Here is a 24300-nt window from a genome sequence, read left to right on the forward strand (position 1 = left end):
ATTCATTTTCACGACACAAAAACACTGGTAATGGGCCGGTACTTTATTTACATGCTGCAAAATGTGAGATGCTTCTGCCACCGAGTGCTTCCTGTTTTTGACTGTGTCATGACTGAGGTTGTTAACAGAAGACAGGACACGTGGCTTTATTTGTATGCCTAAATCCCTACATGCTTTAATTACTGGACTACCAAGCATTAAGTGGAAAATTCATCATTCAACATCTACTGACCTAGCGCACAAATAATCAGAGAGAGAATGAACAGATTCATTAAATTATCAGAATATGATTAAATCACTGAGCAAATAGAAAATGTATGATATAGTAAGAAAAAAGCTGTAAAATATTATAGTTTACAATAATTATTCACATTCAAAGGCTTTACATCTCAATACATACACAACATGGCCCCTGAACATGACTTCAATCCAAATATGATTCATATATTAGAATTTAAATAACACAGAATGAACTATAGGCTAAACAATAGCCATCAAATAACCTTATACAAGAATAAAAATACAAAAACTGTATCCTAATATCATTGCATTACTTGCTTCAGATTTTAATAATACATCATCTGTACATCACAGTTCTAGTCAGTTACAAGCCTGGTAGAGTATTCCATACACAATGTAACCGACTGCCATCGACTTGATTCAAACAATTTTTCTAACTAGAGAATAACACTTCTCTAGTGTTTCCTCAACTTTATAGACAGATACAGCAATTTCATCGGTTATTTGGATCAGATAGATATCCTTTAAGTGACATCCAACCACATCGAGCCCTGGGCCCCAGGGCCAGAGGGTCCTATTCACCTGTACTCCAGTCACACACTGCACACACAGACTCAGCTGAAGGAAGAGGACCTTTGGAAAAGGACCTTAAGGTACTATGTCAAAAATTAAAAGCATTATGATAATACATATTGCTAAAACAAGAGCACAAAATAAATCAATCGCTTTAATTTCTATTGGGCCAAACATCAGAATGAAAACGAAACAAAACAAAAAGTTGGGCCAATGAGCCCGATGAGGCAGTTCTGCCATCTTGTCCAGGGACAACAGCTTTACTGTGATTGCTTCCGAGTATGATAGTATGTGTATGTATCTCTGATGATGAGGGGTTTCTGTTCAGCATGGGGTGGTCAGCACATAAGATTTTGTTTTTCAATAGGACGTACTGAAGATGAGCCGACTAGTCCACCGAAAAAGAAATCAAAGAAATTCACACCACAAAGAAATAGCCAGTGAATGGTACAGAACAACCAAGTCATCCTATAATATTCGCTATGGTTGCCAATGCAGTCAAAAATACCCACCTTTAAACTTGAATCAACTATATCTCCAGTGCCCCAGGAGAGAGAAGCAGACAAGGCTGAGCTACAAAACTGGCCATGCAGGAAAGATAAGCAAGTTATGATTAGGAAGTACAAGCTAGTGGCATGTTTACCCGCTGCCTGTTAGCAAAACATCCTCAGTAACAGCTATGGAAGGCTCACACTTACACAGAGACTGGTTCAGACCCAGGTCTCACTGCAGACTAGCACTCTGCTTTGTCACACAAGAGACCTGAAATGGACTCCAATAAGCAAGTACCAAGAGACTAAAAATAACCAACTCAAATACCGTGGGAATATTTGGGCTCTGACAAAAATATATATATATAGGATTTGAGTTTGGTAAACGTGTGAGTCTGAATCAGTTTACAGTATCTGTTACAACTATAGAGTATATGCACTAGAAGTGGGGCTTGACTACTGCTTGCACGTACGATGTAGGATTAGGATATGGTTTAATTAAGATATCATGACAGGCTCTGGTTCACAAAAGCTAGATTTTGTGTTATCATTGAAGCAGGAAACCAGTCCTTGCATTTGAGATAGTCCTAGCGGTACCCAAGCTTGTGTCACTCTACAAGACAAGCTTGCCTTCCCCCCCTCCCACCCCCCCTGCAGAATGTACAAAAAGCAGATGTGCATGGTGGAGGTCTTATCATCCATACATGGAAAAAATGCAATAGAAGCCTCACAGAGAGCACAAAGAACAAGCAAAGCAACCCTGAATCCAAAGTTGTATTTTCCCCATTGGTTCTACTCAGGAAAACAAACAAGGTCTAGATGCCAGCGTCTCTAAGAGTTTGTTTACATTGCGGTGATGAAGGGCACTAAAGAGGGTGTTACTCTGCTCAGTGATTGGCCTCAGAGCTAAAGAGGAGTGGGCACAGGATGAACTGTGCTCCTATAGGCCAGGGTTTTGGTGCCTTTGATAGATCTTTCTCCACACTTCCTGGATCTTCTTGCACCATCTGTCTGCATTTCCGCTGGGGTCCATCAAATAGTATGTCCGGTTAGGCTGAAAACATCACAGAGTGGGGGTGGAGGGGGAGGAAACAAATTATATTAAAAAGAGTAAACCACATATGTGAAGAGATTCCAAACAGTGAACAAGTATCAACAAGCTGCTGCAGGAATATTTGCTGGACAGACATCAGAAATAAATCATTATGTACCGTGTGAACAAAGAAGGTTTTGAAGTTCTTGGCCTCGGGGCGTAACTCGAAGGACCAAGGAATCTCCCCTTTCAGGACCCTGTTGACAGGATCCACGTAGTACAGGTGTGGTCCTTCAGTGAGAAGCAGCTGTCTCCGTCTAGCAAACAGCCCCTGCAATGGAATGCACACATCTCGAGGCATTAGTTCACCAACAGAGGGGGCTATGAGGCCAGAGAGACTTTCCACACCACAACAGGGAATTCCCCTTTACTTCCTATAAGCAGGCAGTCAGAGCAATGTCAGGGGGAAGTGACTTTGCTGGTGCGGAGCCAACTTGTACTGTAAAATATCGTACAGTATAGCTGCCAGAAAGGTTTGCACCAATACAAAAGGTTTAACTTGGAAATATTTAAACTGCTAATATACAATTTTAATAGAAACAATGCAAAAAAATAAGGTTTTAATATATGGCCCAGAAATAACACCCACCTTTCTTTTATCCACTGGGCCCATTTTCAGTATCAGGTTATTCTCCACAAACTGGTGCCTGTGTAAATAAGCAAGAGCAGATTACTCCCTTTCACTCAAACATTTTTTTCCCCCTTTCGATAATATGTTTTGGCAGCCACACAAACACTTATCTGCAAAATAAATTGACTTTGTTCCACATTTCTAGACATGAGCAAAATGGTTCAGATATAAATCAACAGCACTTCAGTACAAACACAGACAAACAAGTTGATAAGGGTGAAACACTGGAGGAGGTTTACCAGGGGTTTCCAGTGGTCTGTTTTTCCAGCAATAACCGCTTCTCCTCTTCAGTGAACTGCAGGTACAGCTCAAAGGAGTTGTTGTCCAGGTCGTGGATGTACTGCTCTATGTTACTGCTGGACCTCTGTGGGAGCGTGGATTCGTGTGGCGACAGGGAGTGTGATGAGCTGGACTGGGCCACCTGCATGTTGCTGAACTGGCTCAGGAGGTCATCGTACTGAGGTTCATAATGAGACAGACGATGGAAGAAAACACAGTGATGTTTAAAGGTATTTATAGGTTTCAACAAGGCAACACACACCCAAGTCTTACCATGAATACCATCGGCAAAAAAGGAGAGACCCAGACCAGAATAAAATATCTTACATTTCCATAGCAGTCCTCGTCATCTTCCGACATGGCTGGCAGGTAGGGTGTGAGTTTGGGGGGCGTCTGTAGATGTAGACCACTCCAGGTGATGGTATCGAAGAAGGGGTGCTGATTCAGCGGGTCGTACCCTCCCATCTCGTCACACCCAATCCGCTTGGAAGGGTCCAATGACTGAAGGAAAAACATACGTGTTTTCATTCAGCAGAAAAGCTCTGCACTGTAAATACTAATATAACCCCACAGGGTGTCAGGAATGTTGAATTGTGTCCTACAGACTGTATGGCGTGGTATTTGATGACCTACCAAAAGCTGTTCAACAAGGTCCTTGGCTTTGGGGAAGAATTTCTCTGGGAACTCATACTCCAGCTTTATTATCTTCTGGAATATTAGGTACTCATTTCTACAGCATATGAAACACGGGAGGGAAAAAACAGTTAGGAAAATATGTCACAAGTGAAATATTGTTTGCTAGATTGGCATTTGCTGCACTTGAAATAAACTGTAAAATGGAAAAAAAAGTTACAATACAACTTGACTGGCCATTATAAAAAAAAAAGCCTAAATTAAGAAAAATAAACAGAGCTGTTTCAACAACATCCTATTAGTACTTACCCAGCTCTGAATGGTGGTAAACCAGCCACCAGCTGATAGATAATACATCCCAAGGCCCACAGGTCAGAGCTAAAAGACAAGAAAACAACAAACAAAAAAACAGTTACAAACTTACAGAAGTGACGCCCACCAATATCTGAATTACCAAAAAAACAAACATCACTACCTCTTGCAGGCCGATTTCTCTGTTAGCAGCTCTGGAGAAACATACTGCGCTGTTCCAACAAACGAGTTTGCTCTTGCTGCAAAACAATACAAAAAAGACAAGTTCATCCTGGTTTTAAATCAGTAAAAGGCTAAAGTTGTGACACTAATATGCTTGTTATACTTTATCCTGACAAGCACAAATAAAATCACAACTGTGGTTATACCTTGTTTACTGTCTGATGATAACTGTTTTGCTGTCCCAAAATCAGTTATCTGGATGTGCATCTCTTCACTCAGAAGAATATTTTCTGGTTTCAGATCTCTGAAATGAAAGGGACATGTAACTTATTGGAAAAATGAACAGTTAACATCAATTGCAAATTCTGTGAAGCAACAACAGAAAAGACGGGACAGTAGGGCAACAACATACCTGTGTATTATCCCCTTATTGTGTAAGTATTCTAGAGCACAAACTATTTCAGCGGAGTAGAATCTAGTACAGGTCTCATCGAATGAACCAATTTTGCGAATGTATTTCAGGAGTTCGCCATTCTTAGCATAGCTGAGACCAAAATCTAAGAAACAGAAGTTAAGGAACACTTTAAAACAAAACAAAACACATACAGCAAAACATTAAGCAAAAAAAAAAACAACAACATGCCTTCACAAACTGAATTTGGTAAAAGGATACACAACTTCTCATCATCTTGAAATGTGAAGTAGAGCTTGACGAAGAATGGGTGATCTAGATTTGACATCAAATCCCTTTCTCTTTTCACGTACTGGGTTTTTTTCTCCTTCATAATATGGTGCTTCTCTAAAATCTTAACTGGAAGAGAGAACAGAACATTTTAGGACTTAATAGTAAAAATACCCAGAAACTTTTCCCAGTTCAATTATTAAACATAAATCCCCAAAAGCTGTCGTATTATTACTTACTTGCAAATTCTTTCCCCGTTGACTGCTCTCTTGCCAGGACAACCTGAGGGTAAAAGATCAAAGAAAAACATACCATTACATGTTACCAGCTTGTCAGATTTAGGGAGATAATCTAATAATTCTGTGGGCCCATTTGTCAATTCACCTTAAATGAACTGAGGATGACTCACCCAGGTACATTGATCAAAAGAATGCTAGCATGTAACAACAACTACCCAGGGATAATTCAAAAGCTAAGTGGAATGCAAGTTGCATACCGTCGAGAAGGAGCCCTCTCCCAGTATCTTGCCAAATTTGAAGTCCTCTGGCTTCTTCTTGCGTGGTTGAGGGGCCTGGACGGCTGGCTGTGGGTGGAGGTCTGAGCCCTGGCTGCTGGCAGACGCTCCTACAGCAAGGCCCTCTGAGGCTGAACCCTCCATGGTGGGGCAGTGGCTGCTGCTTGCGCCTGGGATAGCAAGTGGCGAGCAGGAGTCCGGGTGGTTTCTTACCATTGATGGATGCGAGCAGGAACAGATGACAACACTGGGCTGAATGGGCACAACATCATACTGAAAGGAAGGGAGCATTGAAAATATATCAGTCGGCTAGGTGGTGTAACTGTTTTTTTTCCCCCTTGTTCTCAAATAAAAGCCATGTCACTGTGTTGTTTAAATTGAGTTAACTAACCGATATGCTGGCAAGTTGGCCCACCATAGTGACTAACTATATAATCATTAGAATAACCAAAACCATGCAAACCATTTCCAACATAAATTTTCCTAGAGAATATAGGTGCAAGGAAAATAGGATGTATTGCTATTCAGCACTTTGAACTGTCATGTGAACCAGGATTTAAAAAAAAAGTATTTTCACCATCGGTCAAACCAATCATAAATCACATTTTCTCAGAATCACATGTGAACAACAAACACCTAAAACGTATACATCACCCACCCAAAGTACACGTTCATGTATTTTAAAAACAATGCGATATACTACAAAACAAGTAATCATCGAACCCGTATTTAAAAAAAAAAAAACATTTATGTGAAGCTGGAAGAGAAACGACTTGAATGACACAGGCAAGCCCCACTTTCCATGGATGCAGAATTAAAAATGCATTGCTGCTAACACTGCAAGACTTTATAACTTAAAAAAATATATACAATTTCAAGTGGGACCACTTTGAAGAGCAAAGTCTGGTATTGACAGACACGGAGAAGTCGCCTCTACGCCTGGTGGTCCCACCCTTACACCTTCAACTTATATATTAAAAAAACAAAAGTCACTTCTTTCATGTGACAGCGGTGCTCACGACCACAACAGCCCTGAACTCATCTCTCCCACCGTTTGTATTGTACGTCAACAAATTGACACGACATCCAACTCGCACACAAACAGGAGAAACTTCCCACTGATTGTGGAAGACTTTAAAAAAAACAAAAAAAACAGACAGCACACAGCGACAGGTTGGACTTCAACAACAATCCCGTTTGGTGCCGACACGGTTATTTATAAACTTACTGAAACTACAACAATCAAGCGTGTAGCTCGGCTCGAGGCTCAGTTAACGATAGTTCAGCCTCAGCTTCTTCTTCATTCAAAAACCAAGGTGTGGCCATTGAGCCTGGTCCGGACTTTGGCTGCCCGGTTGCCGACCGGCCGTATAAACTATCCGCTGACCCCCATTACTATGAGTCGACCATTTAATGGTTGATGGTTGGGAGGAAGGAGGGAGGAGGGGAGACGTTTCAGCTAACCCAAACCCGGAGTCCTCGGGAGTAACAACAGGCCCGGGTGAACTTTCTTCTTTTTTTTTGGGGGGAGGGGGGGGTGGTGGTGGTGGGGCTGGCTGGCTACCTAGCCAGCGTTAGCTCCTCTCCGCCTCGTCAAACATCGCCGGCCATCACCGACAGTTTAACACAAACTCGACGCTAACGAGACAGTCAGGCGGCTAGCGGAGCTAACGGAGCTAGCGGAGCTAGCGCTAGCTCCCCCAGCAGGTAACACGAGTAACTTCAAACCCGCTTTTTTTTTTACACCGCGAACAAACCGACCAAGAGAAACGTGTCCGAGCGGGTTAGGGTTGGAGACATATTAGGGAAGTTGACAATCGAGCAGCGGCAACGTTATCCTTTAATAAAAAACCAACAACAACAACAACAACAAAAAAACTCTCCTTTAGCGAAAAGGTGGGACGCAACGATGCTAATGTTAGCCTGCTAGCCAGCAGGAGCATCGTTCGAAAAGCGCGAACCCGTTTAGCTAGCGTTAGCTAACAGCTAACAGCTACCGACCGGCGTTAAAAACAAAATGTCCCCGCGTCCTCTGGAACCAACGTCGAAGCGTTTCTACCGGCACCGGAGCATCCGAACAACCTCCAACCGTGACTCGCGTCAGGTGTCGAGGGTTAGGAGGAAGGAGGAGGAGGAGGGTGGTGGTGGCGGCGGCGGCGGCGGTGGAAAAAAAACAAAAACAAACCCCGCGATTAACGCAGCGGCGGACGACCCGGGGTGTTGTGTTAGCCGACATTAGCGCGCTAACGTCGGCTAAAGCGAAGAGTCGTACCGCTAACCGATGTTTCCGCGACCAGCGGCGCTTCTTCCCGCTGAAGGCCGTGAACTCCTCACCGACACACGGCCGCCGCGCCATTTCGAGCACCGGGGCTTCGCGGTTTTTATCACACAACACACACACACACACAACACACACACACACACACACAAAAAGAGAGAAGGGGGAGAAAAAAAAAAAAAAAAAAAAAAGTTGCAACGCTTACCAGCTGACTTGTAGCTCTTGCCATGGGAGTTTTTTTTTTTTTTTTTCCGCGAGTATTTTATTTGGACTGGAATAATTAGAGAAGCTCCAGTAATGGCTGCCTCTGCGCCTTCATTTTCGAGCTGTGACGTCGTTCCACAACAATGTTACCGCAGGACAGCAGAGGAGAGTCCCGCTGTGTCCGCCCCCTCGCCACATTAACAACCTACTGAACTTCATCTCGCTGATACGGCTCCACCGTCGAGACGGCTGCAGTTGTTGATATTCAAATACCGCAGTAGACGTGGCCTGCAAACTGTGTTTGTTAGAGAGACTTCCGACTATTAGGGATCGCAAAGCGAGGCCCGTCTACAGGTCTTTTATTCCAACTTTTGCGTAGAAAGCAGTGGTGAAAGAAGTATTCAGTCGCGGTACTTGTGTAAAAGTGCCAAGACCTGCATTTTAATAACCTATTTAAGTGTAAGTGTTATCTGGAATTTTTTTTTTATTTCAGTATCAAAAGTAAATACATTGTACAATAAATGTGTTTTACTGTTTAAATGATACTTTTGGATTACTATTACTCCTGCATTAATGCACATTTTAGTGCTGTAGGTATTTAAGATCATGCTAATTTTAATTTCTTTTTGTACTTTAATCTACAGTAATATTGTGTTTTTGTTCTGGAAGAACCATGTATCAATAAAAACTCAACAAGCTCAGAAAAACAACGTCTTTTCCGGTCAATCCAAGTGGGTTTTAAGACGGTATATTTAGATTTAAAAATAATTTTGAAACACATAAAGGGACATCTCATTCTTCAGTATCACAAAAAATATCATTCAAAATCACCAAATTAGGAGATGTGGTTTTCACTGGACAGAAAGGGTATGAAAAACAGTCATCTTTAAAGTATCAAGTAACTAACTTGAGTAAATGTAATTAGCTTACAGTCCACCGCTATTTAGAAGCAAAGCCCACAAATCTGCATGTACAGATGTCATTGTCCATTAAAATATGCACCTGAAATCATGATAACCTTGTATATTGCAATATGCATCTTTGAAGGTTGCAGATATGACTTTGTTTAGTCTGTGTTCACATAAAATAACAATTTATTGTTGGATTTTAAAATATGTATTGTTTGGATAAAAAAAAAAAACAGAAGAACCCACGGTATAATTGTAGGAAGGACATTTGTTAAAACAGTTTTGCCAGTCCTTGTATTACAAATAATCCATGGTTGAAATATAATTTATTGTGATGTCTTTGATTCAGTCTTCCTCTTCATCATCATGTTGATGAGAGGCTGTTGTTGACTCATCGTTGCTTTCAGTTTTTTCATCTTCTGCTTCATGTTTGTCATCCTCTGAGGCGTCCGAGGCCTCACTTGAATCATCTTCTTCAGGGACACTAAATACAAAAATAACAATTTAATGACCTCAGTAAATTCATTGAAAACAAATTATGAATGCTTGTTTTTAAAGAATCCACTGTTTGGTTATCCATATAAACATACTACGAGGAAAACAAATGAAATCATGTTGAAAACTGTTATAAAATTAGTAACTGTATCAGTACTGCCAATTCATTTATCAACATATGCATCACCACAAGACTCTGGGAGATAACATCACTATAACAGCAGTTACATATTCAATGCCTTTGTGAGCGATGATAAATGCTTACCACTGACGTCTGTTGAGATTCATGCATTCGACTCCAGAGTCAACATCAAATGGATCTGTGAACAAGACAGAAGAGTAGCTCCCATTAACAGGATTTTTTTTTTTTTCAACAATACAAGTTGTAGCTCAGCAACAAACAACATTTTGCTGACATTTCCAAACAATCAGCCTGGATGCAAACCTTTGACTCAGGCCACATTTCACATTTGTTCAGACATTCAAATAGAATCAAATGAGTCAAAATCCAATTAAGGAAGTGAAAGAAAATTACAATTCAGCCTGATTATCAACCTAGGAAACAATACGAGGATCATTCACATCAGTGTTCATAGAATTAAGAATCACCACTCAGTGTGGTCACTGAGTGGTGATGTTTTCATGCACATTACTCATAACTAATTCTTAAGAATGATGTTTTATGATTTTAACATGGCAAAAACAAATGAGACCAGTGTTTCCCTGGTAATAATTGAGTTGTGGTGAGTCATTATAGAAAACTACTCCTCGAGCCAAGAAGGAATAAACAGAAACATTTCACTTCAGTGTCAGTTTTTCGGTTATCCCTCATCCTGCCATTTTGAAGGGAGCATTTCCAGGATAAAGCTGAACGAATATGAAATTTTACATGAAGCCAAACTGAGACAACAATAGGGACAAATCTGGGCCCAAAACCCAGACATCCCCTTAGCCACCTCTGCTGCACAAATGCATAAGGATGGAACCCCAGTTTATTTCGCCCCCATTTTTACCAAACTCCTCCTCCTCTGGTTTCGACGTGAGAAACTCCTTCTCCACAGAGAGCAGCTCCTCCTCTGACTGACATGCAGCGTAGCGTTCAAGAAGAACTTTATTAAGCTCCAGGAACACAGTCCCCCACTTAAATTTCTCCAACAAGAGCACTGCCAGTTCCTCAAAACCTGAAATATCAGAAAGAGTCTGTTACACTTTCACTGCCATAACTTAAAACAAGATACAAAAAGATGTCAGTGAGACAAAACAGCACATTATTCCTGAATAATTAAAGCTAACTCCTTACCAACAATGCAGAACGTGGCAGCAAAAGCCTCAACACACGATAATTTGCAAGGCTTTCCGTAGTTGACGGGGTTTGCAGCTACGAGGAACGGCAGTAACCTGGGATGAGTCCCGACCATCTTATTGAAGGGAGTCTCCTCCAGTTTGGCCCAGGAACAATCGATCACTGCCAGCCCATGTTGAGCCACGATCTTTCTGTGCATAACGGTCAACAAAAAAACCTTTGACTAGTTCATATACATTGGATTATAATAAGTACAAGTTTTAGTATAATTGGTTTATAACAAAATAAAAGATAGTCAACAATTAACTTAAAATTTGCTGATTGTACCGCAAGTTTCAAAACTGCTAAAAATGTAATTTTGAAATGCATCTGCATTCCTTAGCTTTTTTTTTTTTAAGGCAACTTTAAAGTCCGACATAAATAATGTAAAATTAGACATTTATTGATGAAATGATTAAACTTTTAATCTAAAACAACAAAGTCTGTATAAACTCATATGTGGCAGCTTGTGGCTTGTGTTGTGAATCATCATCTTGTGTGATTTCAGTGGGTGCAGTATGGAGGAAAAAAAGTCAACCAACCTGTCTGCTGGCGTCACATACTTCGTGCCCATCGGACTCAGTATGAGTCCATTAAATCTCTGATTGAGGCGCAGGTTGCGTACAAAGCCCTTCCGCACCAACTTTCTGCCGGTGCAACGTTTAGGATCACAGTGACCCAACTCCCACATGGCGAGTGGACAAGGCAGTTTAACCTGTGGGGCCTCCGCTCCCTCCTCTACGTGATGACTTGCTGAAAAACACGTGTGATGGAGGACAGAAAGTGCACTTTATGATGAGAGTATAAAAACCATTTCTCATCTGCGATGTACTTAACATTTTCAAGGTTCTCGTTTTTCTTTTCTTTTGGCAACTTTTCTTCGATGACATTACTTAAATAAAGTAATGTAAATTCAGTACCTCCACTTAAAGTTAAACTGTTAAAATATGCACACGGCACGATAATACCTGAATGTCTTCAGTATCGACTGATAAAGTCTTTAAAAGGAAATATAGGCAACAACTTAAAATGAATTTTTTTTGTCAATTACAGGCAGATAAATTGATGCTTGACTTATGCTTAGATGCTCAGTGTTTGACTAATTGTAAGGGTGCTCTTGTTTCTCTTAAGTTTGAAAGGGGTGCAATAATATGTCTGCAGTATGGAGTTGTTTTTTTTTAAAGTGACTGATACAGATAGCAGAGCTGCTATTTTGAATGATTGCTCCACGTCGGGTTAATGCGAGGAGCTGCATTGCATTCCTTCCACACTACACATTTAAACGACCATTTTAAAGAGCTGCCATCCTGGTTATTAAGATATATCTGTTAAGAATAAAAGACAATATGAGAACATATCGGTATTTGCAATCAGTCAAAAGAATAGGAAAACATCGACATGCTGGCAAAAAAAAAAATGTATATAATTATTTCCTATGAACTCTTGAACTTACAATGTAGGTAAAATGTAGTTATGAAAGCCAACATGTAAAATATGAGACAAACACAACATATATTTTTGGATCATGCGTACTCATTTACCTTCAAAAGCAGTGTGCATTTCTTCTGTGAAGGCCTCTAAAGATTTCCCTTTCATTTTATGCCGTTTGTCTTTGCCTTTGTGGTCAGGGCGCACTAACTTGCCCTGTTTCTTTCGTCCCATGTTGCTTCAATGAGCTTCTATCGGATTATAATCAGCATCTGTTCATGTGCTTTACCCTGACCTCAGCTAGCAGGCTAGCTCTCCCACTGACACCAATTCGTCTAAAAAAAAAGTAACCCCCAAAAGTAAACGTGTTGTATTTTATCTAAGCGGACAACATTTATAAGTTCGATGACATTATCACAAACCAGTTTTAGCCTCAATTCGGGCTGCACTGCTCTTTTATCATTCACTTGCGTTTGCTTTGCCTTTTTGTATCGTGGAAAGCACGTCGTAGTCCCTGATGTAAAGGGCGCATGCGCGCACCTTATTTTGATCATGTGACGTGTCACCTGACGAAGACCAGCAAACACAGGAAATGTGGCCAGAGGAGCATTCAACCTGTTTAGTAGTAACTTAAAATTCAACCATGTGCTGTTTGTATAATAGGATATCTTATTTAATAAGGGTGTGGATGGCCTGCGTGTCTCTCCTCAGTAAGTATTTCTACATTCAGCTGAGGCGGTAACACTAAATCTAACCAGATGCGCCTCATTGTGCTGTGCTGCTGTTTGTTATTGAGATGTCGACTTGTATTTAACACAGTTAACCCGGGATTTGCCGGTAAAATGAAGATAGTAGAGGAGCCAAACACATTTGGGTACGTTAAGCAGAAACATGTCTGTCACAGCATTTTTGCACCTTGTCTACATTGGGCTCCTCCTGACTGATTTTCTGTGTGTTTAGGTTGAACAGTGCTTTTTTGGCTCAGGCAAGCAGACTGCAGCCTAAAGTGATCCCATCACCAGTATCTGGTAAAAAAAAAAAAATCATCTGACATGATTTAAAGTCTATTTAATCATGTGTTTAAGTGTTAGAAAGCTTAAGAGACTAAACAGTAGATGTCCACTGAAAGTTATTGAGGTTAATCACTGAATTCAAGTCATAATATCAACACTATCGTCCTCCTCAAGGCCCAGCTCATCTTCATCGGCTTGCTGGAAAGTGCTTCAGTCTTACAGAGTCAACGTAAGCATTTCACATCACATACAGCATCATGAGCACTGTTTGTTTGACTTTTGTTGTTCCATGTTTCCCATAACTCTTGATGCATGTTATATCTGAGTATCTGGAAAAACACAGCAGCATATTTGTGTTTTTTCTGCAGGTATAAATATGAATTCTGCCCTTTTCACAACATCACTCAACATGAGCAGTCCTTTAGGTGGAATGCCTACAGTGGGATACTGGGGTAAGAAGCTGCATGATGCTTTATGTTAACGTAAACATTTAGTCGCAACCCTTTTATTGCGGATGTAGATTTGTGAGCAGTGAAGTTTGGATTTGTTGTAAGAGCCGACCTTTGTGTGTCCCTAACAGGATCTGGCAGGAGTGGGAAATAGCAAACAACACTTTCACAGGCATGTGGATGAGAGACGGTGATGCATGTGGAGCCAGAAACAGAGAAACAAAGGTTTTCAAGAGTTTAAACCCATTCTGGTGGTCATTTAGCAGAATATAGCAGCTCCTATTGGCTTTTTTTTTTTTTTTTTTCTGTCTGTTGCATCTTCAATATAAGATCAATTAACACTTTAGGAGGTGAATAAAACATTGAAATACATCACAGTGAGGTTATAACCCCCTGACAACGACAGCTCTATGAGTGCAGACATCTGTCAAATCAAAATTTATGATTAAATCAGCAGTTTGAATAAAAACTTTGTCGTGTGTTGTGTAACTTGTTTCTTGTCGTGTCTCTGTAGGTGATTCTGGTCTGCAGCACAAGCAGCAAGCTCGCTCAGGTCTCAGAGCCCAGCACATGTGTGTACTCGCTAACCTTTGAGACCCCGCTCGTTTGCCATCCACATTCTCTTTTAGGTAAGAAAAAGAAAGCATCTTTCAGTCTGCTGTGTACGTCCGGGATGTGAGTGATTACTTATCGTTTGCACTCTTTTTTTTTTGGAAGTGTACCCGACCCTGAGTGAAGAGCTGCAAAAGGAATGGGATGAAGCAGAACAGGCTCGCTATGAAAGTCTCATTACCGAGCAGGTGAGAAGCAGTGCGAGAGAGATAGCACGATTTGCTTGATCTTTTATGGCATCTACGAGATGAGAAAATGTACATGCACACTTCTCTTAATTACCCAAAGTGATTATTTTCCACTGTGTTTGCTGCAGGGATACAACAATCTCGTGAGGGGCGTTTTTGAGGATGCCGGACTCCTGAAAGGCCAAAGGGTGAAAGTTAAGCAGCCAGAGGTTGCAGCAGAGTCAGAACGTCACAGCTCTTTACAGAAATGTACCGAGGTATGTAAAATAGACAACAAAGTTATCCATTTAAACACAAGACCCAAAATTGCAGGATCACTTGTGCTCCATGTGGCGGCAACTTGTTTATGTGCTTTTTACGTTTTCTTACAGGACTACCAGAAACAGCAAGAAGAGATTGAGAGACTGCGCTCTCTCCTCACTCAACACAATATTCCTTTTGATTCAAAGACAAGTAAGTGAACTCAACCAGGCAGTCTTCAATCATTTAAGTCCTAAAAAGTTCATAGTACCATGTTTTCTTGTGTGTATGATATCATTTTTTGCATGTGACAGATGAAGCAAAAGGTACAGCCAGTGTGACAGTTAAGGATCAACACCTGAGAGGAGACACCGGCCTTTTTGATCTGCGATGAAAATCACCTGGAGTCACATTTTCTGTTAAAAAGCACCCGAGTGGATTTGAAGATTTAACGCTTGTTACACAGATCCTGACTGGACAATGTTTCAGTCATTGAGGCTGATGGGCAATATAGCTTAAATTGAATAAGTGAGATCAATTCTGGATCACAAACTGGTCAAGAATCTTTCAGAATATTTTTTATTTTTATTTTGTTAAGGATTTTTTTTTTTGCCCTGAGCTGGCTCTCTCCAGGGCTTTTAACAGAAAGCATCATGTTGTTACATGTTCCTATTCTTTATGCATGCAACATCTTGACAAATAAATATGATTTTGGGAGAAAAAAAAGTTTAAGGTCATGTGTCAACTTTTGAATCTGCAGCAAGTTTAGAGTCCCAAAAACTCCTACTTTTTAAAGTTTCGTACACTGGATGACTCGTGTCTGGGAGGAGGTGCAACATCTACAAGGGTGTATCTGCAAAGTGTACTAATTAAACGGTTTAATTTTTCTTGTGTAAAAGGCAAAATCTATGATCTATGGCTTGATACAGTAACAGAAAAGTATTTAAATGTCTTTGTATTTGGGTGTGTTTATCCAGGAAGTTAAGTCACAGTCCTCTGCCTACATATAGACCCAGTTTCCTTCCTGTGTGTTTGTAACCTGAATTAAAATGGAGCAGCTGCTCTTCTAAATCTGCCTGTTTGTAGCGCAGAGTGGAGGTGACCCTGAAACTATTGGCACAATACAACAGGGCTATATGAACAGTTAGGTAAAAGTTCCAGTTAGATTGTAACTAAAGCACACACTTGGTTTAAGTTAAGATTGTTCCTAAAATGAACTGCAAAAATAATAAGAAAAGCACAAATTTAAAATACACATGAATGGAACAATAACTACTGGTTTGGATTATGCTTTTGTCAAAATAAACCATGCATATCGTTATTATAACGAGAGTAGGTAAAGAAAAGTTGCTCACATCAGTGACTTCACCGACTGTGGGCCTGGACATGCACAAACATGTCTTGACTACAGACATTCCAGAAAGTTTTAACTCCAGAGGTCTGTCAGCTTGAAGGATTTACATCTGTCCTAAATGATCGGTCCACACAGGTGAAATTGAACATTAATTTATAAATTCTTAATTATTTGAGCTGGAAAAAAGTGGTTAAAAATGAACACAAATGAACTTGTAAGATTTTATATTTTATCAAATAGTTTCGCTGACTAATAACTACTAGGCAACAACATACAAAAGTAATGTCAAGAGAAGAAGGTTAAAACAATTTGATTAATGTATAGGAGCAATACAGGTGATTTCAACAACAACAAAAAAAAGGACCATTCCAAAATACCTTGTAAAACAAGTTTTGGTCCAAGCTTAAGATCAGGGCTACCACTCAGTCCTCTGATCAACAAACAGAGTTAGGTCTTTTTCTAGTTTACTTGTGTCTTCCTGTATTATCTGTGGGTCAGGAAAACAGCTGGATGAGTTCTCTGGCTCTGTGCGCCCTCTGCTGGACGACTACGTCCTCTGGCGCTTGTCCCGACTCTTCCACCAGCAATAGGGCCTTCTGCACTGTCGTGTCCCTAGCACTTCCACGAAGCCCCTCCAGGTACTGAAGCATCACAGGGAACTTGTCATCTGGAATCTGAGAAGAAGTAGTTTTTTTTTTTGGTATCTTGTTGTGCATCCATTAGTTTACAAATTAAAGTCAGTAAGGTACTAGCAGTTAGAAGGAAATACAAACTTTAAAAGTCAAGTCGTTCTCTTGCAAATATCACTCTCACGTACCAAACAGGAAGACATACCTGAGGTCAGCACCTCCAGCACTGCAGCTGAGAAACCCCCCACCATCAAACAGTAATGCGGTGTAAAGTCACCTTTTCAGAGTCGAACATTTGCTGGAGCAGCCAGGTCTGCCTCGTCTTCTGGAACTTCCACTCTGAACGGTTTTCAGCCCAGCTGCAAACACAAAACCAGTGTGGGCTGCAGTTCTCTAGCAAAGAGCAGATACTGTAAACAATATCATGCATTCACAATTCAGCATTTCTAAGTTGCATCTCTGAGTTGCTATGTATTGTTCACCCCACCCACCATACACATCACAAGGGGTAGGACAAAATTAAAAGCCATAAAGGAGTACCCCAAGTGATTTAGTATTGAACTTTCATAATACTGTGTAACTCAAAAGAGACAGCTTATAAAATAAAAGGCAAGATCAAAGCAGTAGAGTGTGGGGTACCCTGACTTTTAGTCCCTGACTAGACTGGCTCACCAGATGTAGCATGTTTGATATAAACCTGCCATTGGTCGACTTCTTCTTCTACATTCTCCTCCATGTTTGCTATCTGTGTTACAGTTTTCATAATCGCCGTTGCAACGAGAAACAAAGACCTCCACACTGAAAATAGCAAGCTGCATCCTCCCAAACAAGTGAAATTCGTTCAAAGAAATACAAACAAGCCAAAAGCATTTTCCCCGCTTATAGCAGAATGATTTATGGGTGCAGCCAGACCGTTCTCCAGAGCTGGCACAGCACGGCGGAGGGAGGTCGGGTTTTGCAAGACCGGTCGGCAATCCAGCTCAGTCTCAGAAACAGTAAATGTAAATAAAGCATTTAGTGAGTTTTTTTGAGCCATCTATTCCTCATTCCATGGATACAGCTGCTTTGGACCTGTGACTTGATAATCAGGAGGTCATTGTATTGATTCACCCAAACAACAGTGGCTCTTACCACACGAGGTAATCTAGGGCCTGCTGCGGTGCACTGGGTGCAGGTGCTTCAGTTTTCTGTGCAGTCTTTCCCTCAGCTTTAAGCCTCTTCTTCTCCTCCTTTTTCAGTATCTTCTTCATCTTCCTCTCCAGGACCCGCTTCTCCTCGGGGCTCAGGTCCTCCTCTCCCTCTATCTCATGTGTCCCCTCAGGATGATCGGCTGGACCTGGACTCTGTGGCACCAAAGCAAAACACAGCTTTATGGAACTGTACTTTTTAGACGTCATTAAACAACACTGAATGTGACTGAATGATTAAAAAAACCAGAACATTTCCCTCTATGTGCATGTTATTGTTGCTCTTATGCCTTTGACTTGTGATTTCTACAAACTGTATTATAATTGTGAAACATGTTTGTGTTGCTGCATAAAGACAGCTGAAAGTAAAATGCACTTTTTAGGTGTGGATCACTTCCTGTTACACTGCAGCTCGGATGGACGTTTCCTGTATCGACAGCCTCATGAGGTCCCTTTCACGTGCATTTATTCTAAGTGTGAAGTGTATTTTGGTGCTCGACAGCCTTCAGCAAAGCACGCTTGCACAGTTTAAAAATAACCACCTGTCGAAGGGAGGTTTTTGTCAGCCACAAAGAAAAACAATTCTCGAAAAATGTTTTGAATTGAAACTCGGAATTCCGTTTCATGTCAGAAATGCAACCACAGAGATAACCTAAATAATAGATGAACAACTTATCACTTGTTATTGGGTGAAATTGAGCCTCTATTTTCCCATTTAGTTGCACAATTATTGATGCTTTGCCCTGAGGAGAGCTGCTGAACAAAATGAGAACCACTTCCCCGACGCAGACTGTAACCACAGCACAACTTAAATGCTCGCACACAACCTCCTCTGAGGGGAAGTTAAACAAGGGACGCAGTATGCTCTCTGATTTAACGGTCCTCATTTACGGCGGCAAAGAAAAAAAATAAAAGAGGGAGGGGAGGAAAAGATTTTGATCACATGGCCACGAAGTCATCTTGGAAGTGTACTGCCAGCAGATTACCCGCAGAAACATAAAACACCCTCACAGTGAGCAGTGGTGTCCATGCAGTAAGCATCTTTTTCAGAGCTCTGAGTGGATCGGCGGTGCCGGGCTGGTGGATATAAAACAGACGAGTGGGTGACGGAGGCCAAAATGGTAAGTGGAAACACATGTTCTTACAGAGCAGGCAGAGGGGAGCAGACAAAGACTCACCAACGAGAACGTGGTCACAGAAAATACTGAAGAAAATAAACATGTTTCGTTGCATCTCGTCAGCACTTTTCACCGAAAATTTTCACTCAAATTTTAGTTACTTCAGGAAGGAACTGCATGTTGTAAGAGTTCCTGTTGAAAATCCAGTTAGAGAGTCACAGTATGAGCAACAGAAACACTGACTGGTTGGTTTTCACTTTGTTAGTTTTGTGTAATGAAGGAACAGCTGATTTAGAAATTGTTTGAACTTGGCTGACTAGATTTGTGTTCATCCCCCAATGGGAGGAAGGTCTTAAAAAACAAAGAGGAGGTTGATGCTGAAGATGGTTAGATTTCATCTTTGGGTGTTTTTGTCTTTTCCCTTCCAGTCTAACCAAAGCACGGATTTGTCCCCCACTCAGAGGAACACCACACTTCCATTTTCCGATGCTTATACCGTCATCAGCTCCACCATTGTGGACAGCTCCACCATTGTGGACACCTCCACTTTAGAAAGCTCCTCTTCCTCTGTGTCAGCCCTAATTGCAGCCAATGACATCATCGCCCAGGCAAACCATGTCTACAGTTTCTTCGCCGGCCTGGGCTTCCTCGCTGGCTGCTTCCTGCTCTACGGCTTCATCCAGACCTACAGGGCCCACAGACGGATGGCGTGGCTGGACTGCCTCCTCTGGGTGTTCTGTGGCCTCCAGCTGCTGATCCTGCTCCTCTCTCTCCATGCTGTGGCCTACAGACCGCACTACCTGAGGACCACAGCATTGGGATGCGCTGCTCTCTCCTTCACCATCAACACGGCCTCTCTGTGCGGCCTGATGGTCTTAGTGCTCATGGCGTATGTCCTGACCCTCGACCCGCCGTCCCACGCCGTGCTCAGGAAGCCTGCGGTCTGTGCGGCGCTGGTGATCCTGACTTCTGCGCTGACATCTCTGCTGCTGGCCAGCATTCGTGGACCCAGCGTAGGTCTGCAGGAAGAAGGCAACTGTTTTATGGATCCAGCCCATGCTGGCGTTTCATACGCAGCTGCTCGGCTGTGTATGATTTTTCTGATTCCCTACATCCTCCAACTGGGTCTTCTGATTAGTGGCTGCGTTCGGCAGTGGAAATCTAAAGGACGTTTCCTCTCTGGCTCCGAGGAGGGTCCGGTGTTCCTGGCAGTCACCGTGGTTACGTTCTTCTGCCTGCTCTTCTACAGTGTGGCGCTAGTGAGAGGGGCTCAGCTCAAGCGGGACAGGAAGCTGAGCCACCCTGAGCAGGCGTTTCTGAGTGTTGCCGAATTGGTGCTGTTCTCGGGGAGCATCTTCAGCCTGCTGCTCGTGCTGCTCATGCACAGGCCGTGTCGGGAGAGTCTCCACGGGGTGATCAGGCAGCTGAGGGACTGCTGTCGAAGGCCTGGGAACACGCAGCCACACAGAAACATCATAGCTCCGCACATTGAGATCACAGACACTCTGCAGGACATCGAGTCATAGAGGACAAAAACTCTCCGATTTAAAAGGGAAAGAGCACTTTGGATACAGCAGGTTAAAGATGTATTCTTAAACTATGCTGCAAATGCTTTCTCTGTTACTGACCATCTATAAAACATGCATTTTCCAGGCTCCTTTTGTCTGAAAACTTTACAAAAATAAATGTGTATCTTGTTACCACAGTCTCCATTGTAAGTGACCAATTGCTTATATTGTTGTTGTTGATCAACAGCTTTAATAGGAAAATTTTAAATAAGTACTTTTGGTTGGTAGTATGTGAGCTTTTGCATCTTTTAGACCTGTCAAACCTCTTTTCTGGGAAACAGACTGTTTGCATAAACCCAATTTGCACAGAAGCCCATTTAGACAAACTGCCTGGAAAAACCTGCGTAACTCCCAGAATGCCACAAAGGAAACACTTAGTGGAGGAAAATAAAAAGTCAGATTCTTACTTTAGGCCAACAGTGTCAATAACCACATTTTAAAAGATGTTAAAGAACCAGATATTTTCCAACTCCTTTTGACAAATTGGTGGGCTCCAGTTCTAGGAATATCAGACCTGCGTGGACAACACATCCAACAGAAAGGCACGAAATCAGGGACCAGTTGGAAAAATGAACAGAGAGTCGGGTATCATGTTAAATGTCAGAACCTCATACACACACATCAAAAATCACAGTAGCAATAGTTGAAGTAAGGGATCTGATAGATGTTATTCCTTATTTCAACAATACTACATGCAAAAAGTGATGCACATTACAGCATTACCACAGTACATAATCTACAAGTTCCAACAAGAGACTGGAAACAAAAACAAAGAGCAACGGCGCTGCCACATGAAATGTCTGCCCTTCTTGTTTTGTGTAAATAAGCAGTTTTTTTGTCTTTGCTAAAAGTCCCCACATTTAAATATTTTAACATTACACAACCCGACATAATTATATAAACAAAAAAAATACACCCACTTAAAAATAGATAGGTGATGCTAGTTGCTAATAAACAGCAGTGGAGATGTAGTGAAAGCTATTGTTTTCACATTGAGTCAAAAAGATCCCGTTCATGTCTATATTCCGCTTGCATTGTGTGTTTGTGTTTGTAAGTGGTGGATGGCGCTGCACTTCTCTGGATTTCCTGTTACAACAGCTTTCATTGTCACCACCAGAGAACAGGAAGAATAATCAAGACTGCATGCGGTCCATGGAAACACAGGAAAGTAAGTTTGGGCTTAATTCTTTCTTAATTTTGTATATCAAAGTAAGTTAGTCTTATAGTTTCTAAATCAAAGTCAGTCTATCTGTCAGACGTAAAATAAATTGGCCCAGCAGTTGTTGACAGTAATAGGAGACCAACTTTAGAATTTTTAAAGCTTTTTAAAAGACAATAAATGATTGTAGAGCAATATCAAGAGACAGCAGGACAGAGTGAGAAACTGGGACTAAAAACGGAACAAAGATCTCCAGCTGAACTCAAATAACAGAAGGGGAAAAAAAGGCTCTTTTTAAGCCCCAAATAGCTCAGAGGATGAAGCTGTGAGGCTCGCACGGCCAGAAATATCTTTTACAGTCAACAACCAAACTGTCCGTGCTCACAAATAAACGATGTGACAGATATCACAGTTAAACTACCAGGCAGGCTGATCAAGGTCATCAAGTTAAACCAAAACCCAGAACAGATGCAGTGTGCAGCTCTGTATATGTACAGTAGAGGGCCGTCACAATGTAGAACAAATGACCAACCATGATCATGGAAGCCCCCAGCAAGGACAAAAAAAACAACCCACAAACACGATATTAACTACTTTAATTACACCCTTAACGTTAATTGACCTGAACTTCAATCTGATGTATTTAGATTTTTAGTTTTAAACTTGACTTGACAGTTTTTATTGCTATACATGTGTTATGTTTTGTTGTGTGGGCCCCTAGGAGAGGAGCTGCTGATTTATTGGGGATCCAAATAAAGAATAAAATGGATTTTGGGGTTCAAGTTTGGAGCCCTAAACCCCCAAACCACCTGGGCCCTCTCAGTTATTTTTTTGTATGCTCATATTAAGCTGAAAGAGCTCTAGAGTTACAGATCTCCAAATAAGGATGAGTCTTTCTAGATGTTTAAAATGAAATCATTTTTGAAAAAGCCGCAAATCTGACACGCATCTTAAATGGCAACAACGAAAGCTTAACTAAATTACAGTGAACTATCATATGTATTTTAGTGACTTATCATATTCAAGTGACATGTTATGTGACCGGGTGTGTCACTCATACAAGTATATACACAGGAGATATCTCCATCTTTCCAAAGTAGAGCTGCAACATCCTTAACTGCAGTAAAAATGTAGGATTCAGATTTCTGACAGCAAAATCTGACCAATTTCTGTCATTTAAATAAATGTCATGAAAATGAAACACTTGTCAGACTGAAGGGCAAAATTTCAGAGAGAATAACTAAATTATTAACTAAAATGTAAATAAATCCTGAACTATGTCCGCATGACCTTGACACCTTGTTTTATATAAATATAGAATTTGATATAGACAATGAAGTTATTGCTAGCACGAGTAAGGAATTTTCTGTATGCAGCATGACAGTTTAACCAACACACTGACTGCTCACAAAAACCAGCAGAATAAAATCATGAAACCTTTTTTGGCAGTTAATATTCTTACCTCTGTTTTCTTGGTCGGTGTTTGTTCTGTCATCTTCTGCTTCTTCTTCTTCTTGTGCTTCTTGTCCTTTTTCGGTTTTTTATCATCTGCTTTGTTTGTTCCAAGAGGAATCTGTGCTGGAGCCTCCTGGATGAAATAATAATAATAATAATAATAAAAAGTTCTGTAAGTAATAACAGGTAGTGTTGTGTAAATAAAAATAGAATGGGTTACGAGTTATGAGGAATATTTTTACTGTGCTACTCACCTCAACTTCCATCTTTTTCTTCTTCTTTTGAACTTTAGTGTCCATTATTTCTTCAGCAGGAACTTCACTTTCATTTGAACTCAACTTTTTCCTTTTCGGAGGTTTTGATTCCGATTTCAAAGATTTGTCTTTGGCCATGAGTTAACTCACTCCGACAAGCAAAAACACAAGTACGTTGCTGCAAAAATAACAAACACACGTGCTGGTTAAGTTTGGTAAGGGGTTAGGACAACAAGCCTTAAAGACGTTAGAGACAATTTCTTCCTTTTCAGAGATAAACTGATGACTTTCAGTAGAACTAAATATTAACTCAGCTGGACAATTGCATGGAAATATATCTTCTTCCAACTTTATCCAACCATTTCCAACGATCGGATATCCCCAATAAAGATGAATAAATACTCTACAGGAATATACTCAAAAACATGACTTAACGCAGCCACGTTAAAATTATATACAACTACAAATAAATATACAATCGAGGACCAAATATTACTTTTATCACACTGTTTTTTTTTACATAAGAGCTTACCTTAACCGCGAAGGAAACGTGCAGGACACTAAAGCCAAACGAAGCATGGGCACTCAACCAGGAAGTGGTGCCAGTCACGTGAAGCGTGATTGGACCAAATATCTGTGCGTGTATTCTGATTGGTTAACGGTTGTAAGCGCCTCAAAGACTCCCGATGAACAAGAAACGTGAAACATTTCTGACATTTATCGTATCATTAAAGTGTGGGAAATGATAATATTTCAGAATTGCGAGTGGTTTGTAAATAAATACAAATCCTTAGCCGTAAAACACCCAA

The 24300-nt window shown here is 41.0% G+C and overlaps 4 protein-coding genes across 5 annotated transcripts; 1 reads left to right on the plus strand and 3 right to left on the minus strand.

The window, feature by feature from the left end:
- Positions 1-23: 23 nt before the first annotated feature.
- On the minus strand, positions 24-8209 carry pdpk1b (3-phosphoinositide dependent protein kinase 1b). 2 transcript variants are annotated; one of them, XM_069691470.1, is made up of 14 exons: positions 7883-7992; positions 5593-5883; positions 5336-5378; positions 5088-5225; positions 4827-4971; positions 4621-4718; positions 4416-4491; positions 4250-4318; positions 3941-4037; positions 3635-3808; positions 3268-3485; positions 2987-3044; positions 2516-2668; positions 24-2358 (listed from the first exon to the last, which is right to left on the minus strand). In XM_069691470.1, exons 1-14 carry the CDS (start codon positions 7964-7966, stop codon positions 2245-2247), a joined length of 1758 nt encoding a protein of 585 aa, XP_069547571.1. In that variant the 5' UTR covers positions 7967-7992; the 3' UTR covers positions 24-2244. The 2 variants fall into 2 exon arrangements, with proteins under 2 accessions (XP_069547571.1, XP_069547572.1); XM_069691471.1 differs by lacking the exon at positions 7883-7992 and adding an exon at positions 8094-8209 and having other exon boundaries at positions 146-2358.
- A 615-nt stretch (positions 8210-8824) lies between these two features.
- On the minus strand, positions 8825-12790 carry tsr3 (TSR3 ribosome maturation factor). Its single transcript, XM_069691472.1, has 6 exons — positions 12379-12790; positions 11380-11590; positions 10796-10989; positions 10509-10676; positions 9761-9815; positions 8825-9484 (listed from the first exon to the last, which is right to left on the minus strand). Exons 1-6 carry the CDS (start codon positions 12497-12499, stop codon positions 9346-9348), a joined length of 888 nt encoding a protein of 295 aa, XP_069547573.1. The 5' UTR covers positions 12500-12790; the 3' UTR covers positions 8825-9345.
- Positions 12791-12857: 67 nt separating this feature from the next.
- gnptg (N-acetylglucosamine-1-phosphate transferase subunit gamma) lies at positions 12858-15493 on the plus strand. The gene is made up of 11 exons (XM_069691475.1): positions 12858-12975; positions 13085-13139; positions 13226-13293; positions 13453-13507; positions 13647-13730; positions 13859-13952; positions 14242-14356; positions 14445-14527; positions 14656-14784; positions 14899-14980; positions 15082-15493. Exons 1-11 carry the CDS (start codon positions 12909-12911, stop codon positions 15159-15161), a joined length of 912 nt encoding a protein of 303 aa, XP_069547576.1. The 5' UTR covers positions 12858-12908; the 3' UTR covers positions 15162-15493.
- Positions 15494-15585: 92 nt separating this feature from the next.
- LOC138616892 (uncharacterized protein C7orf50 homolog) lies at positions 15586-24079 on the minus strand. Its single transcript, XM_069691476.1, has 6 exons — positions 24024-24079; positions 23492-23669; positions 23245-23370; positions 17882-18093; positions 17028-17109; positions 15586-16795 (listed from the first exon to the last, which is right to left on the minus strand). The coding sequence occupies exons 2-6, from the start codon at positions 23627-23629 to the stop codon at positions 16616-16618; spliced, it is 738 nt and encodes a 245-aa protein (XP_069547577.1). The 5' UTR covers positions 23630-23669; positions 24024-24079; the 3' UTR covers positions 15586-16615.
- Positions 24080-24300: the final 221 nt, after the last annotated feature.

This window comes from Brachyistius frenatus, unplaced genomic scaffold (genome assembly GCF_029030835.1).
Source record: "Brachyistius frenatus isolate BFR_SWC_R1_liver_20210118 unplaced genomic scaffold, ASM2903083v1 Contig_11, whole genome shotgun sequence".
NCBI classification, from domain to species: Eukaryota; Metazoa; Chordata; class Actinopteri; family Embiotocidae; genus Brachyistius; species Brachyistius frenatus.